The sequence below is a fragment of the Varroa destructor genome, unplaced genomic scaffold (assembly GCF_002443255.2).
Source record: "Varroa destructor unplaced genomic scaffold, Vdes_3.0 BEIS01000006.1, whole genome shotgun sequence".
In the NCBI taxonomy this organism is placed as follows: domain Eukaryota; kingdom Metazoa; phylum Arthropoda; class Arachnida; order Mesostigmata; family Varroidae; genus Varroa; species Varroa destructor.
In genome coordinates, this window is record NW_019211459.1 from 27,893,606 (window position 1) to 27,911,836 (window position 18,231).

Below are 18,231 nucleotides of genomic sequence, written 5' to 3' on the forward strand. Positions count from 1 at the left end.
AAGACAGCTTGAGTATTCGGATGTGTTAAAAATGAAGAGAATTCATTCAACAAAACTTTGTCGACACAGCGAAAAAACTGGAAATGAAAATTAAGTAAAACACGCCGATTGGCAGGGGTTTGTGTTGTGAGACGTAATCATACGCACGAATCACCTTTTTACTTTTTACGTTCACGGAATGATAAACTACCTACTTCATAATACAATGGTAAAAAAATTATCTTTAGAGGAATGGGATGTAAATAAACTTTGTGACCAGTTTCTGCTTAGGTGGAAAGAAGGAATTACCTAAACTCAGATCTCTAGTATTGCATATATTTACTTTAATATTATTCATACACATATATTCTCCACTTTAGAGATAACAGGTTACAACAGGTCATTCTGGCATACACCCAACAACTAAAAATGTAATCGTTGTCGGTTAATAAATAGAAGCAATATGTCTCAAGCAACATGCTCTTGTAAATACTGCAGAGCCACTGTATTCCAGCTTGTGAATAGTAAAAACCGTACAAGTTTAATATATACAAACATTCATATAGTAATTTTCTACACTCGAGATAAACGTGTCCATTTTAAATATAAGAACACATAGTGCTCAACGTGTGCAAGGCGTTCGTTGACTGTGGCGGACAAATTTCTTCACTCCCGTTGTAGTCTGTGGCCTATGGCGAAAGAATACACAGAAGCACGAAATTGGTTATTGATTGGCCAAAATGATGTCTCTTTTGTTTTTAGTACGAGATAGGTATAGAATTTTTTCTCAGGAGAAATTTCTCATGTTAATAGATGTATATTATAGAGGGGCTAAATCTAATCCAAACCGTCGCTGTGTGTAAGTGACAAGACAGAATGAAAAATATATATGTTTGAATAGTGTCTTAAACGATCGATTTTCAATATTAATTCCAGCAATTGTGAATTTCATTCAGAACACGCGAAAAGCAACTTCCCCGATTTTGTATTATAAATCTATGTATTGCAAACTCTTTGATTTAACTCGGTCTCGAGTAACCTTTTTAAATGATCCGCTTTAAATCGGCCCGTGTAGAAGCAACCAAAATATAAACTGTTTTTCATTTACGGTGCTATCATGATTTATTTCGTGGTGGTCGTTTTATTTGCTAGAGAAACAATTGAAAGCTGTCATTTTCAACTATAAAAGCTTTTAAAATACGAATTTTATTCTTTAAGCCCATGTCTCATTCTCACAGAAGAGAACGTATTTGGTGCGATACAAAGGTTCCTATGTTTCAAAAATCGAACGTCGAACATATAAATGGATTTATCATGAACTACATTGACTTGGAGGAAATTTGCTAGGAGAAGGTTAGTGGAGCTGAAATATTAACCATAGGGGTTGAGTGCTTCCGTGCTTACTAGTAGTGTGAATATCCCAGCATATGTCAGCACATGTCAGGTTTTTAAGTCGCAGGAAGCGTACTACCGCGAACATACTAAAAAAATCTACTTCGTACGCATAGCTATAACATACAGCGGAATAAGACCAACCGAGTAGTATTCGGATGTTTTGTAGTCTAACAATCCCGCTAACGATTTGGTGCTACTTCTTGACATGTACGTATGACACATAGTGGTCGTCAATCAGGCGCTATCATCACGTGATAGCGGTGCTTAGAAGGAATGACGGCAACTGCTACTGCACAACTTTTGCATAGTATCTTGAAGTGGCGGCGTACTGCTATTATAGCTACTGTTGTACATTACGGCTACAACTACAACTACGAAGCTAGAATTGCGTATTACCCCACTCACAATCTGTCGGCTGGCTCACTAGTACCGCTTGTATTGTTATTAAACGCTATACACCTGATACTGACGGCGATGGAAGCGCAGCTCGGGCAGCGCAGCCAAAAAACGTCGCTGATTCTCGCCGGACTAAAGCGTAGTGGCCAAGTAGCCCACGCATCGGTAGTGCTTTTTCTCGTCGTGGGAAGCCGGCAACGAGAGGGGGTGTCTACTCTTTCCAAGCGCGGCCGTAGCCTCGTAACGTGAACACTGGGGACGTTCGATACGCTGGTGCTTCTGTGACAACCATTCTTAGCATTCGCTGGTTCTGCAACTCGGTCCAACAACTTGTTGTTTTTAAATTGGCAGCGCTTGACGCGCGTTCCTCGTAGTATTAGCGAAGGGCGTAACAGTATCATTCCGAGAGCAGTTGAACAGCGGCAACAGAACGCATCGACGTGCGAACTTGCCTGGTTAGCTAGTCCCCCGATCGATTTCGTCAGCGGCGCAGCGGATGCGGGGGTGTCTGAAGCACCGTAAAAACTACATTGAGCCGAGCAGCAGCAGCAGCGGCGGCCGTATGTGACTGATACCGCTGTCGTCGCCGTTTCGCGACAACTCCCACTGCAACTTTCGTTGCGCCTGGTTGCGGTTCTCATTGTTATTGTACGTGCCGTTCGTACGGGTGTTTAAGTGAATCTACGAGCGGCCAGTTCTCCTTCTGTGTTTGGTTCTATTTGCTTCTGCTGTTGTTCTGATGCTGACGGCGCAGCATCTTTGTCCAGCAGTAGGCGCGCGTCAAGCACTTGTCGACCTGAGCTCCCTGTTAGCGTAGCTTTCTTGAACAGTTTCAACAGTGTTCATACGTTGCGCGTACAATACAATTTACACATTACTCTTAAGACATATGTATATGGCGTGGTTATGATGATATGAAGAATTGTTGACTAACAATTTGGACTTTGGAACTATATCGATTATTTATTCAAGGGCTTAACTCAAACAGCTACGTTTAATTGTGTTTCTGTGGAGTGTATGCGCTACAAAGCACATTCCATTATCCGCGGCAAAATAAACAGTGAGGACAAACTGGGACAGAGTTTTAAAATGGCATTTGACTCGGACTCAGTGGGGAGGAGTTTCCGCTTCAAGCCCATGGTGCGTTACCCGGTATCTAAACCCTAATCAAATTCATCTTTACCATAACGACAGTTATGCTATCGTAGAAACTCCTTTTCTGATCGAGAGGTTACTCATAGTACTATCAAAATAACAAATACACATTCGCGTTATCTGCGCTAGAAACGACTTTGTAACAAGCTTTAACTGAAACGATATTAAGTCCAAACAAATTTCCGTCATCCTGACATTATTTGTCCAAGTCAGCTAAACTAGAGTTGTTTGCTTATACTATCATTTGCCGTAGGTTATAATTACATATTCAAAAAACAGGTATGATAACTCTATTAAAGTGATATGATTCAGTGATGCGTATGTGTACCGCTTCCTGACGGTGAATCAAGCTACCACTGGTGTTAGTGTAAACAGCCATACATGGGACGGGTCCGTCGGTTGGCGCTAGTTCATGTAATGTATGTTTGTGGGAGAGATTGAACTGCGTGCTCCATACGGACAATGGGAAGCCTCTCTGAGTGGATGTTCTTTAGGGAGTTCACTGATCAAATATGGGTAGGTAGAGATGACAAATCTGGCTTCCTTGGCATTTTATTAACAATAAGAACGATGGCACACGCTTAAAATGCTACTTTGTTATATAATAAAATTGCTATGGGTGACTAAAAGCACGCAACGTTATTCAATGATAACTGTGTATTTAAGACTTAAGACCTTTTAATCTTTATAAATAGCTACTAAAGGCAAATATTAATTTAATACAATGTATAAAAAATTCCGAGAACTCATATTAGTTACTCAGACATCCTCAAAATGATACTTGACATTCGTTTGAAGAAGTTCTCTGGACGTGACTCTAAAGGTCATCAATCATCTCTGTTAAAACTAAAAGTTAATCATTAGGTGACTCAAAAACCGTATAATAACTTAAATTACAAGTTCGAAACGAGCCATCAAAAGGAATTCGCATCACGCGGCCAGATTGACTTTTCACTGATGACACTTGGATGCCACCGTGTTGACACCAGTCACGTGTGTCTGTCTAAACGGTTGCTAATTAGAGACAGTTAAAGGTGAAAGGAACTAATTTCTCTAGCATTTCGATTATGTAGTTCCACCCGTCTGAAGGCTGTACAATTTACCTACCACAGAGACAAGAATAAAGAAAAATGAGCCCGCTGAGCTAACGCGTAATACCTGTACGCAGAAGCCAATAAAGGTTCGCTAAGGAGAGTCTACTATTTATAGACATTATGTAAAACCATGTCTGACCAATTTTTCTTCGAGGCAGCTCTGGTTATAGCAACTTCTATATGAGACTAGGCTCAATAGTAATTTTTCTACAATCTACGGCAGCGAGTTGTTTTCGATTTTCAAGCCTGATATTTGGGCTTAGACTTTCGCTTTGCTTTTGCAACACGATGCAAAGACCGCTGGGGTAGTACTATGATTGTCGTCGTAAAATCTAGACTGGTGTAAGCAATTTTTTTCACTAACGAAAGAGTAGTATTTATAAACGAATTTATCGCGCACGTAACGGGCCATTTGTAAACTATGACTGACAGCAACGGCAATTACCAGTTACACTTAGTCATATACGTAGTTAGTAATCTCAGTAACGCATGAACTACGACAATTTTAGATGTTTATCGACTATCTTTGCACTTCGTGATTTGTTTTTCTTTTCTAGGACGCGCTTCGCGAAAAGGAAGAGCATATCGAACAGCTTCTCAAGGAGCGCGATTTAGAGCAAACCGAAATTGCCCGTGTTACGGCGCACCGCGAGAAAGCTGAAGCCGAACTTCATGCACTTCAAGGTAACTTCATTCATATTATACATAATAATAATACATATCATTGTGGTACCGCCATTGAAACAGGAGCCCATACGAATACTTGTTTTTTAGAGAGAGGGAAATCCGCGTGAACATGTGTTAACATTCCTATCGTACAATGCACAGAGTAGGATCATTAGTTTGAAAGGTCCATGTTTGAAGAATTTTAAATAGCTAGTTGTCAATATCCATACTGGTAAAGTACGCACCACGGCATTTCTGTCTCCAAGGTCCGTTAGATTTTATTGCTTGATCATTATCCAATTTTCTTTGTCGAAATGTTTAGGCTCTTGTCTTCTTCGAGCGCCGTTTATTCTCAGCGCCATCTATATATATTTTTCGATCGTTGAAACGTCTAATACATTTACTATTTTATCAATGGATTCGTCATGGCGCAGCTGACTATACAAAAGCAACCGAAGCTTCTGCTGCAGAACAGGCAGCTCTAAGACGGCGTCTAGCCGAATTGGAAAGGGAGCAAGACGAGTCGAAGAAGAAGTTCGAGGACCTCCAGTTCGAACTGGAAGAGCTCCAGATCATCACGGTTGAGACTGAGCGAGAGCGCCAAGACCTCGTGAAAAAGGTTCACCAGTATATATATATATATATATATATATATATATATTGCATCGTATAATTTTCGTAGGAGTTTGTACTAGTGCACATGTAAAATCTCTCGTAGCTTTCTTAAAAATTATTTCGTATGCCGTTTCTCGGACAAACAAAGAGTTGCTCTTCTGCGGTTCTGTAATTAGAACTTCAAGTCTTTTTTATTGACACATTAAATACACTTGAAAAAATGAACAGTGGTATTAGCGGCTGAAATAAAACTAAATAGTTTGAATAAAACGTTTGCTACCGCTCGTTAGGCCTTCCATCAGACGATATGTGTGGCTAACCCTCGTCTCCAGCTGCCCCCGGAGTAAATTTCGTTAAATCAAAATAGTAAGCGACATGTATGGCGTTGCAGGTCGGAGATCTGCAGACTGCTTTGAACGCAGCTGTGAGCGGTAACGGTAGTGATGTCTCAAGTCAAGCGAACCTTAGAATTATTGAGCTCGAAGCAGTGCACCGCCAGCAAATGGAGGATATTAAGAAAAAATTGGAAGATGCGCGTGAAAAGCTGAAAGCCGTTAAAGATATGAGGGTATGACGTCTATTGTGAACGCATAATAATTTAGGTAATAGTAAATACGTTGTGCTTAAACGGCGCTTTTAGTGTTGGTGGTTCTTTCTAATTAACAGGCCGAACACAGCCCGTCCTGACCCTTTATTTGTTTGCCCGCTATGCGCTGATTCATTTTGTCATAAGATAAAAACTCGTAGCTGCGGCTGGTAAGGCCACGATCTTTTCTGAATTATACTTTGGGGTTTTATCAAAGACTATCTCTCAAAAGGATGAAAATAAAAAAAAAAACAAAATGAGACTTACCAGCGTTTGCATTTTCACTTTGACGTCCTAAGTTTGGACATATTTCTAACATACTAAGAAAAGTTAATAGATTTGTATATTATACAAGAGCCTGACAAAACGTAGTTCCCTACAGAACAAATTATCAAGCATACAATGATTGGGCAACTTAGCATTTATGCACAGCATGTGAGGCTCGTAGTAAACAAGATCCAAAACACATAGTACGTGCATTTGAAGACTACTATATTCAGAGATTACGTCGATAGACATTTTAAATACAAGCCATAATACGCTCAGTGCGCTATTTTTGCAGGAAAATGATAATAATTCTCACAAAGAGACTGAAAAAGCTATAAGCCTAAAGCAAGAACAACTGAAAACGTTAAACAATGAGCTTAGTAACAGCAGAAGGGAGTGCGAGAGTCTTCGGGCTAAGGTTGAACAGCTCGAAAGCGAACTGTTTGAAATGGCTGAAAAGAATCAAGACACTAGGTCGGACGAAATCGAAGAATTGCGCAGCAAATTAACGGGTAAATAGAACCGGCGCATATCTTTATATTTCTGTACTAAAAATGGAGCCAATGCTCGTCGTCTTCCTTATATTACTTATTTAATCATGTAGACTACTGGTTATTAGAAACTGCTCACCTGGTACCATTATGCATTTTTACACTATATTCGGTGTTTCTCGCCATAATAGATTTGCTCTATATTGGTGTATGTTTGCAGTAATCTGCAGTTTTACAGTAAATCTAAGGTCTGTGTTGTTTTCTGTAACGATTTGTTTAAATTTTAAAGAGAGTGATAGGAAGCTGATCGAGGAGCGCCAGTCCTTGCTGAAGACCCAAACAGAGAGGACCGACCTCCTAACCCAGTGCGACATCTTCGAGAACCAAATCAAGGAACTTCAAAGAACAAATGATAATCTACAGCAAGATTTAGGCAGGATCACGTCCGATCATGAACGATTATCTGCTGAATTACGTGACGAAATAGATGTGCTACGAAACAAATTGCAAGGTAGGTCCCAAAATCTATCTAGCATAGAATATTCCATATAAACATACGCTTTGGTTCACATAATTTCATTGTGTCCTGTTTCAGTTCCTACATCTGAAATTAGTGACCTCGAGGAAAAAATGAAGGACCAGGAGGATAAAATGTCGTCGATGAAAAGCAAGATCAGTGAGCTGTTAAACGAAAAGGAATCCCTCTCGAATGAGTTAGAGACATCTCATTTAGAGTTGGAAACGAAGAAAAAATATTACGAAGCTACGATAAAGAAAGGTAATTGATGAATTGTAAATGAGTTTATCTTAGCAACACGTGTGTGTTTTGCCGAAAGTTTATGAAGCTGCATTGACGATTTCTTCGATGATGGTTATTCACGTATTTTGTTCAAATTATTAATGTGCCCTTAATTTCTGGTCCAGGAGAGCTAGGTAAAGGGAAGAAGCAATCAGAGGTGGCCTATAGCAGTGCAGTTTCACTTATTATAATGACACCAGATTAACATATTATAAAACATTAGAAGGGTGTTCGTACAACACGTGTTTCATTTACGTGTCATTACGTTGCACTAGAATTCTCGGACTTCGTTGTAGAGAAAATCGAGAAACAGGAATGCCTATGAAGCATCAGACCGATCCAGGTAGGGCAGTATGCCTTTAGTCGTTATTCTGTTTAGGTAGACAAGCACAGACTACTTCTAACAACTAGCTTTGTTCTGCTAGCTTGTCATTCTTGATAGTAAATTCTATGAAATGTTGAGTGACCATTTAGCTTCATGTAAAGACTGGTATTGCGTAAAGTTGTATAATCTAAAGTATACATTTAAAATGGTCATTGGTCTTGGATTTTCAGTGGAGCAAGAACGTGAATCACTTCGAGTTGCTATGGAAAACACAACGGCAGGATTAAAAACAGAACTTAATAACCTAAAGGCACTGTTGGATCAAACTCTAAAGGACGGTGACGGCGTCCAGGAACGCCTTACTGCCGCCAATGCCGAACTCAAAGAACTGCGTCTTCGTGAAGCCAAAATTTTGTGCGATCTTGAGAACACTCAGGGGACCCTGGCTTCAGCGATCAGTGAGACAGAAATGCTTCGTGGTGATTTTGGCCATTTAAAAGTCTGCCTTGCTGAGATAGATCGTAAAAAGGTCAAGGCCGAACGCGAATTGGAGAAAGAAAGTGATCGTCGTCAACTACTCGAACAGAAACTTATTCATGTCGAAACGTTACTCATTAACGAGAAAGAGGTGCATTATTGTAAAATTTTTAGTTATGCGCTAGCTGTAATATTGCCCGTAATAACGTATCAGAAGTTAATTAATTTTTTTATTTCATTATTTACTTAGAATTGTTTACTGATTTACTGTAAGTATATAGTATAAATAAGATATAAAAAGTTTACGCTGCTTATGTCTAATTCCTTCCATGCATTAAGTGGCTACGTTTATGATGTTTCACGAACTTCACAGATATTTACAGAATTATGGGGTTTGAGATCAGCAGGACTAAATCCACGAGTTCACAAATATTTTCGATGAAAGCTTTGAATTTTCTAACTTTACGAAACAATTGTTTTCGTTGAATAACCACTAGTGCACTGCTTGAAAATATCATTGATTTTTATTTTATGAATACATTTTCAAGCTATCGAAGGTGAACACATGTTCAAAATATCCAATCATTCATAGCGGACATGGCAGTCTCCTAGACATGCGCACAGCTGATTTGTACAAAGTAAAGTCACTATCGTTCATTGACCATATGCATACGTTAAATATAATAACATGTCAAATATAGGCATCTAAACGGCGCCTCGATGACGTCGAGGAGAGTTTGGAACGTTCGCGTCAATTGGCAGGCGCTCAAAGCACCGCTAGCCAAGCCGCTTTGAAGAGGCTACAAGAGGAGAAAGATGATGTTGATCGACAAGTGGACCAACTTCGTAGAAGTGTCAGAGGTAAATTTTCGAACATCAAATTCATTGTTCTTCTGAGTAACCACAGACATTCGATGACACTAACCATTGGTGAAGCCCCTCAGATGAAGCATGCAAAATTTCAGCGAGATCGCTACAAATCGCCTTGTTATGTAGTCATGCGTGATGATTTACATTTACGTTAAGTATTCTAGCAACAATGATGGCTGACAAAGTTGAGTGGTATTAGCGACGTTTTTATTATTGCGCTTTTATCAGAAACATGTTTATATGACCCGTTGAACGACAAACACGACACGATTTTTAGAGGAAGCCTACAACTAGCTGATGGGTGTCGTTTTCCTTTCCTCGCCTAAAAAAAGGTTCAGGACAACAACGTCCTTTCAAAGCACAGCATCCTTACTGTTACACATCAACGGCATGAAATCAACGGAATCAATTCATTGAATAAGCATAAAATCTCTTGGTTATTTTCTTATATAAGTTAAGTTATGGGTAACATTTTAAATTCGTACACTCTTATGTCGCATTTTCTGAACGTAATTTCTAAGCGAAAACAGAAGCTCGTTATTTCAACTAACTCACGAGTTTTTTTGTAAAATTAGAATTGCATCTTTGATAAACTGGCAGACCACCAACAGAAGCCGATGGAGATACTGCACTGGGTTTAAGATATAGTTTTATGCCGTTACTTAAATTCAAGCAACTTCTCTTTCACTGTCGTCCATACAATCACATGCTACAATTACCGCGATGCAGACTATCAGGAACAGCTAGATGAGGAGAAGCGATGCGGTAAAAGACTCGAAGAAAGCAACAGCCAGTTAGGTGAACAACTCGAATCACTGCGAAAACTCGTAGAGTCAACAGCTACTGACAAGGATCGTGATCTAGGGTTGCTTCTAGCGCAACTGGAAGAAAAGCGCCGATATGAGGATAAACTTCAGGGCGAACTAGTTGACGCAATCAACGATAGCGAGCGTCTCCGAAGAGAACATTCTGAACAAAGAAAACAATTGGAAGATATGGTAAGTCACCTCACCCTACTCAACGGAAAGTGATCCATACGGGAATAGATCTTTCTGTAAATCATTTTAGACCTCCTAAAGAACCCAATGTCAATAGAAAACTACACTGCTATTTAGATTAATTTTTATTTCACATCTCATCAATAGCGACGATTCGGAAGATCCAGACACTTCGTTCACACACGCTATATTCCACCGTTATTGTTCATTATGTCCTTATTTGTTTTATTTTTTTTTCACTAGAACTGCCGCTACGTTCTACTTAGAAATTTAAACAAATATTTGACGTGCTTCCGCGAACGTGTAAATGTCAGGCACCGCTGTTAGGCATTCCATGAGACAGCTGGCTCCCGGCACTTCTAACTTACGTGCCCTAAAATTAGCAGGCACATGCGTTATTTACTAAGCTGACACGGGAACTGTAACGCTCTGACCACATTAAAGCAAAGTACACTGCGTCGCTTGTTGTAGTATGTAATAAAAAACCTTTCTACATCACAAGTATATACCGCATAATAGGAATTTATCATTGTTTATTGGATCAACGTAGCTTAATATGAACTACAAATACAGTGAACATTGCTGACATGGGTATTGTGCGACAGAAATGCCAGCTGGATAAAAAGTCGGAACAACTCATTCGGGCAGAGAAGTCGTTACGAAAGAATGAGGCGGATCGCAAAGAACAGGTTCTCAACTTTAAAGGACAAATGGAAGGACTCAGGAATGAATTCGACAGGTATTTTTGCACCAGTAAAAATCAGTATAAAAAGTAGTCCTGGCATCCTTTGCATATATTTCCTTTTATATTTTCCATGTATATTACATTCTACATTCGTATGAATCGATGAAACAACGGCTCGAGCTGTACGAATGGGCAAGGGGCTAAAGAGTTTTTCTTTAGATCGTGACCCATGAAAAAAGGTCTTCACGTACACGATGTAAATGTCTGCTTCAAGCAGATGCACGGAATGAGATCTATCGTTCTGGTAATATTCCTCGTTTTCGCTGACTGTGAAGGTACCGACGAACGCTTGAGGAGCAACTCAAAAGCACTGCGATTACATCCAGCGAAATGTAAGTCTAACCAAATTTCAAGGTGTCTCAATTATGTTATTCAGAACGATGAAGTGTTATTAAACAACAAGCGCACTACCTTCTTTATGTATTTATTGAAACAGACTATGTAAATAGTTTTCGTGTTCAGTGTTTTATATTTGGTAGCGTCATTTTATATACCGATAACACGATAAGTAACAGTAGGGGTGCCATTTACAGCGAGGGACAACGTGAACTGGTTGAGCAGCTCCATAGGCAGTTATCGGTGAAGGAGGCTGAAGCGCGAGAAAGTGGTGACGAGGTAGCAGCACTGCATATGCGCATCAAGGATCTTGAAAAGAGGTTAGTGTATGTAAAAGGAAGAGATTATGGCGGCAGAAAGTAAACATGGCAGTGATTTTTATACTTCTTAGTACTGCTTTTCGAGCACCCAGTTCTGTTTGGCATTAGAAACAGCGAGCTTAGGTTCTTAACTAATAGCTACTTGCTATTTTCTTCCACCTTTTTCATTACAACGCAGTCGAAAAGGATTCGTAGATGACAACGACACTAGCAGGATGAATTGATTCTATTAATCGGAACTAATAGAACATGTAACTAAGGCTTAACACTAATATGATAAATACATTGTTCCAAATCGACTTTTTATAAACATTTCGTCCTGTCAAGAACATTTACAGAACATATATTCATATTAAATTGAATAATTTCATTTACATCTTTCGTATCTATTCAGCACTCAGTTATAATTTCAACAGTAGCGGCACAAATAACAACAGACCCGTGGCTGAAATGCCCGAAAGGCGTCGGATTCGAAGCATCGTTTAAAAGGTTCTAGTAGCCGCTCATCACGACCAACAGCGTCATTAGGTCGTTCTCGCATAAACGAACAAACAGCACTTAAGTCTTTCCTAACAAACGACTTACAGGCTTCAAATTGGCAACGCGCACCTTTTTAGAGCCAACGCTTTAGCCTATCGCTGGCAAGCGTTTGTCAACGGCATTAGCTGATTCATTAGTCAGTAGATCGTAAACGTGTGTTTACTAGTAGACTATAATTTAGCCTGAATGGAAAAATGGGTTCGTTGCAGGGCGCCCATCTTTCCTCTGTTTTCACATTTTCAGTATTTGGGTCTTAATGCTTTAACACATGACTCGCTAATGTGGGCTTACAGGGCCCTTTGACATCGAGTTCTGTTTACGTGAGCAATCTCCTCGATCGTGGCAATACGTTCTTATGCTTCCGGCCCCGACGTCTGGTCACTTTATGGCCGGTCTTTAAGTTCCAATCTGCGTTTTTGAAGCGTTTGTACCATTCATGTACTGCGTCTAGGGCCTTGATGCCTGATATCTTTACAATCTCTAGTTGATGTTGCTTGTTTGAAAATCATATCCAAACGAAGAAAGACGTTCGGATGACATTCAACGTACATCGATAGAGGCACCTAAAAAACGTGTCTATTCGATGTAATTGCTGTTCTCATCGATTGTCGATATGAGGCCCGAGCTCCAAAACTCCGTCTCTAAATCCTTGAATGATGGTCTATTAGCGGTAAATAACCGACATCTCAGAGTCTCTATATTTCACTAAAAATTCTAAGATGATCTGAAGTGACTTTTTGTTCCCTTTTTGTCACTTTTTTCTAACATCATGAATAAACACGTGCCTATGAAGAGCGATCACACTCGAAAATGGATCTTGAACGTATGTAGTCTAGCATTGTTATGATGGAAGACGACATTTTTTCCCTTTCTCAATTCCGGTTGGTTTTTACCAGTAGCTTGTTATAGTCTTAGGCAATTAAGGTCAATCGTATCAGCTGTTTTGCCAGACGGCGGCAACTTATAACGCACGGTTTCTTTCTGTTTCCACTAAAAACATAGCTACAAATTTTCTTTCCATTTGCATATTATTGTCGTATGTAATTAATTGTTCATCACTGAAACAGCTGGATTTCGTTGCGTTTGTCGAGTTTCGGAAACGTTCATGTGCCACTCATACTTTCTTCAAATGGTTCAGAACTGTTTGGTGGTCGATGTTTAGTTTCCTGGCAATATTTTACGTGATAGCCTTATTGGACTTTTTCGATATTCTTTTTAACTTTCCTTGCAATTGGCCGATTACTGCGAAAAGCAACAGCTTCACATCACAATGAAGCCGATAGAACTATCTTTGGGACGCTTGTTCCGGTGACACACCTTGACTATAAGTAGCACAGTTTTATGTGGGCCTAGGCAGCATTTGTGCTTTATCGTAATAAAATCTTAAAATATAGCAAAGCTTTGCAGAGATTTCACTGATCTTAAACACGCCCTATTTGCATTGTTCGAATGAAGGCGTTTCAGAAAATATTTATTCACACTATATATATATATAACCTCAGCAAAGTTTTCTTCTATAGGATGAGTCGATGAACTTTCCTTATTAACGACTCCAAATGTGGTAAAATCTGTTTCAGCAATCTTCATTTTATTCTTGGTGTTTCAATTTATTATGTAATATGGTTTCTTTGGTATATCATTTTTTAGTCTTTTTCCTTTATTATACGTTATTATAGATTCAATGCCAACATTCAGTGCCACAGAACATTACTAACCACCTACAAAACGATGCAATATACAGGTACCAATAATGTTATTCAAGTCATATATTGTTTCAATGCGAGACATTTTAACAGCAAATAAATGGAGAAAACAGTAATTAACAAACATCTTCAGCAGCTGCACCTGCTATATGTCAGGAAGCAATATATAACCTAAAGGTATATATGCAATAAGGATCTTCGTACTCCCATCTTCAACGAAGACATGGCTTCTCAAACTCGATCCCTTTTCAATGATCATGGTTTTGTCTCGACCTACTATTGGAATTTTGAAAGAATTGTTAGCCGAAGCTATCACCTTCAGTGTTGCAGGCACGATTGATAGCAATGTGTAAGAATTTCTCAAAAACACTTTGCAAGTAAGCCACTACACCCAATCTTTGCAGGCTTACAGAGCAATAGGACCAAATACAGCATTGTATTATCTATTAAGAATGCATTATTGGTCTTAGTCACATTTACCATACTGACAACATATCTTAATGGGTAGTGATAATACACACAACCATCTTACTAATGACTAGCTATTAATTTAAACTGCTCTTTTTAGACGATTCACAATAGGCTCTATATTTATATACAGACAAACAAACAAACAGGCGCAAGATAAGACGTAAACCGTACGAAATATTAGTTCATTATCGCAGCTTCTTTCTTTAATGTTCAATAATCTGACTGTTATTACTAGATATCTATGCAGACGCATTTTGCCACCCATATCTTATGCCCTCGCAATATCTCAGAAAAAATCAGATAGAACCCGGTTTGTGTTACGTTGCCGCTATGATTTCCCGTCATCTTCTTTTGGCACGTTTCGGCTTGTCGTTAATAAATGAAATATTCGATTACAATGATTTGTTTCCTTATTTTATCGTTTGGTTATTATTATGGTTAAATTCAATGCTTGCTGGCGGTTATCAATTCGATTGCCTGAAGCCTCGAATTGCAAAGAATCAAAAATGAGAATCTTCAGCAACAAAATCAGCAGGCCAGGATGCAAAATCGCTCCCAACGCTCAAACTCACCAACTAAAAAGGTAAAAATTACGTTTCTTTTAGACTACCATATATCTTCTTTGTACTCATCGCTTTATACGCAAGCGTCTTTTGGGTTTTGTAAATGTGTACTTTTCTGTGAAAATGCGCAAAATCAATTGATTTTTTTGAAGTTTAATAAACTAACTGTATGACCTGATTTTTTTTTACCATTTCAACAATTTATTACGAGATAATATCTTGATTCTTAATTGAGGTGAATTAATCCATATATTGTGTCAAAATCGTTTGATTAATGATCGTACTGAACTATCATTGAATACTGTTCAATCTTGGTTTTCTAATTATACGAACCTACTGTTTTTAAAGCTCAGCCTTAAAGTAAGGCTAATTTAATACTAATTCCAATATTCTATTACGATATTTGTTTCTTTTTATGCATTGAAGTTTCCGTTTGGCGATGGAATAGCAGCGGACGAAGACAAAGACTCACAAATAGATTTCCTTAACTCGATTATAGTCGACATGCAACGCAAAAACGATGAATATCGCGCTAGAATCCAAGTTCTAGAAACAACAGGACCTACGGATTTTAAACCATCCATTGCCGACATGTAAGTAAAGTCAGTTAAAACTCATTCGGGCCGGAATCTGCATTTAATAGTAACACAGACTCTCGCGAAAGCTTGTGTTACCGGGTCAGCGGCACATTTTGCCTTGAGTGACTTATCTTTTTTCTATAAGGAGCTCTCTAGCTAGTCTGTTTCCTCTTCTTCAGTACCCTCTGAATGCGCATAATAAATGTTGGAATTCTCTTCCTTAGCTCCCTTAATTAAGGCTCTTTGGATGTTAACGCTTGTCAAAGCTTTGCGAACGTGGTCAAGCATAGCACACAGGGCTATCGCGTGTAAAGGGCTTTCGTCGCCCTATTGGCGTAACACACAGGTACTCAAGGGAGCTTTTCCAGCCCGTTGTTGGTAGCTCTAAAAACGCCGTGTCCTATCAAGAACTGCGTGAAAAGCAAGTTAGCCTATCGTCAGGTCTTCCAAACCATTTCCTAATATTCGAGATAATATCCATGCTGTGGATTCCGGTGCGTGCCGAGAGATGGCATTCTTTTGTTGTTAGCGTTTCAGAGTGATATGTTTGTGCTCAGCGCAGTCCAATTAGCCACTCTCTCGCTTTAAGATCCCATGGAACTATCTCTGCATGAACTAGAGTCGCTTGAGTACCAACCGTTCAATATGGCTGAAATATTTATAGGGGTGCGGTTCATTGGGCTTTTAAAAGAAGCTTTTTTAAGGCTTTCCGTTGCTTTTGACCTATATTGGAGCCACAGAAAGAACGGTAAAGTGAATTACCATCTCTAGCAAGGGGCCAGCGTTCTCTGTAAATGTTGACGCTATTTTTTTAGGCCAACTGACACTTTCGTAACTTTAGACAGCGTGTGTTTTTGTAATTTTTCTCTATCATATTATTTAAAATGAATTTAGAGAGTTCTTGGTTAAGTCCCGTGTAGAATTCCATGTCCTATTACATATTACCTATTTCGGAAGACGAAATCGCCGCGAGAAACGCAGTAAAGGCCAGACCTTCTCGGGACAATGGTAACGAATGGGAGTTTACTGATTCTCGTCAGCGCCTTTTGTAAGCACTAGAGCAGTAACTGTGTGGGTTCGCTGTCTGTGTGATACGACAACGCTTTTTGTTTATAGCAGGATTTTTATTGTAGACCTCGTTCGGAGTATAATGTGTGTATAGGATGTGACACATGTTCTTCGAAAGTGGATATGCGATGCATCTAATGAAAGTGTCGATATTGATTTTTATTGATTCGCGTGTATGAAAATGAGATTGTTAACTTTAATAATACCTGCTATAATAGAAATATTCTTTAGCGATTTACATCGTGTGCAGTGCTATATAAAAAAAGTAATAATCATCATACGTATACATCTTACTATGTACGAATTGTACGTATCTCAATATATAATACTACGTATAATATACAAATACGGCTATAACGTAATATATAGAAGGCGTTGAGAATTCAACATTAGAGCTAACTACTTAGGCAATAAAGCCCATGAGTCGCAAATTATAAAATTCTGAATAGTTTGTAATATATCTAACGCACAGTGAGAGATTTGTAGGAATTTTACATCGCTTACTTAAGTTGAAACATAAACAAGGGTAGATTTCAAGCGAAACCGAGTTAGAAGTACTTAGCTTTCGACGAAGGTGTCTTTTCAAGAAAGTTGTAGAGATACTAATTTAAGATACTATAATACGTTTTTCGACAGCAGATAACGTAGTTCAACTAGTTGATTTATATCAATAAATTTCCGTGAACTGTCAACGAGTGATGCTGAGCTACTAAGCGAAGCTTATATTAATATTGAGATGTTAGATTCATTTTAATTACAACAACCGCTTTATAATAAGAGCTGAATGGAATAAAATTAGCTTTTGAATGCATTCTCATTTATTGGCAGAAAATGGACCAAAAAGATTTATTTATCTCGTGTTCTACGATTAACGCAGATAATTAATACTGGATTCTAATAATACCCTGTTGTAGGTCAAGTACATTGGAAAGACCGTCGATTAAAAGAACAGTTGTGCGAGTGCCCCGAACATTTTGCGACATTTGCGAAGTTTTCGACTTGCATGAAACAGAGGATTGTCCGCGACAAGCAAGCTATGTTATTGAGGCGAGCAGTCACTCCCATCATGGAGGTCCAAAGGGGATCAGCAGCCGCCCTTATTGTGACAATTGCGAAACTTTCGGTCATACCGAAGCAGATTGCGATATAGAAGAATTCTAACTACAATGTTTTGCTATTCTTTGTATCACAATTCTGATTAAATCAGAACTAATGACTACTTTCATGTCTGTTTACTTAAAATAATATGTCAAGTGACTGTTAATAGGTCATATGGACATAACAGTGCTGTACCGGTTTACCTAGCTTTTCCATAAAAACGCAGTATTTTTATTGCACAGGTTCAAATAACCAGTTCTTCAATCTTCTTTATCAACCTTTTTAATAGTCTTTTAATACAAAATGGTTATTTCCTACGCTTCAGCGTTTAACAAAACGTAATTAATCCACAATTCGTTGTTACGACACGAAATGCAAATTTACATTGTTACTAAAAAAACAGTTGAAAAAGGTAAAGCATATTAAAACGCAAGGTTGACTCTACTGGAAACAATATTTTCACGAAGATCGAAAACTGTGAGATCGATACTGAGATTAGGTGACTGCTCACAGTGTTACCTTAGATGAACATACTTTATGGCAAAAGTTCCCGCTCCTACCCATCTAGCTTAGCATGTAGTTAAATGAAGATATATCATTTTGAATATTTAATAACTCCAAAATGCACATCAGTGTTTACATTGTTTACACAATAATCATCTAGATAGGTATTCCTTTTTATGAAGAGCAGTTGCA

At 38.7% G+C, this 18,231-nt stretch overlaps 1 protein-coding gene across 10 annotated transcripts in view; it reads left to right on the top strand.

The window, feature by feature from the left end:
- The window catches only part of LOC111252804 (uncharacterized), a 49,247-nt gene extending 31,591 nt beyond the window's left edge, over window positions 1-17,656 (top strand). For 8 of the 10 annotated variants that reach the window (XM_022811271.2, XM_022811272.2, XM_022811273.2 and 5 more), the window contains 15 exons: window positions 4,577-4,703; window positions 5,120-5,304; window positions 5,692-5,868; window positions 6,449-6,665; window positions 6,934-7,155; window positions 7,240-7,422; window positions 7,999-8,396; window positions 8,947-9,106; window positions 9,845-10,113; window positions 10,719-10,852; window positions 11,134-11,190; window positions 11,392-11,514; window positions 14,712-14,811; window positions 15,218-15,384; window positions 17,352-17,656. In XM_022811271.2, coding sequence (XP_022667006.1) covers window positions 4,577-4,703; window positions 5,120-5,304; window positions 5,692-5,868; window positions 6,449-6,665; window positions 6,934-7,155; window positions 7,240-7,422; window positions 7,999-8,396; window positions 8,947-9,106; window positions 9,845-10,113; window positions 10,719-10,852; window positions 11,134-11,190; window positions 11,392-11,514; window positions 14,712-14,811; window positions 15,218-15,384; window positions 17,352-17,598 — 2,766 coding nt within the window. In that variant the 3' untranslated portion in view covers window positions 17,599-17,656. Of the gene's footprint in view, window positions 1-4,576; window positions 4,704-5,119; window positions 5,305-5,691; window positions 5,869-6,448; window positions 6,666-6,933; window positions 7,156-7,239; window positions 7,423-7,998; window positions 8,397-8,946; window positions 9,107-9,844; window positions 10,114-10,718; window positions 10,853-11,133; window positions 11,191-11,391; window positions 13,187-13,631; window positions 14,627-14,711; window positions 14,812-15,217; window positions 15,385-17,351 lie in introns of those variants that run through there. The other 2 variants (XR_015330548.1, XM_086993489.1) reach the window with 2 other exon arrangements.
- Window positions 17,657-18,231: the final 575 nt, after the last annotated feature.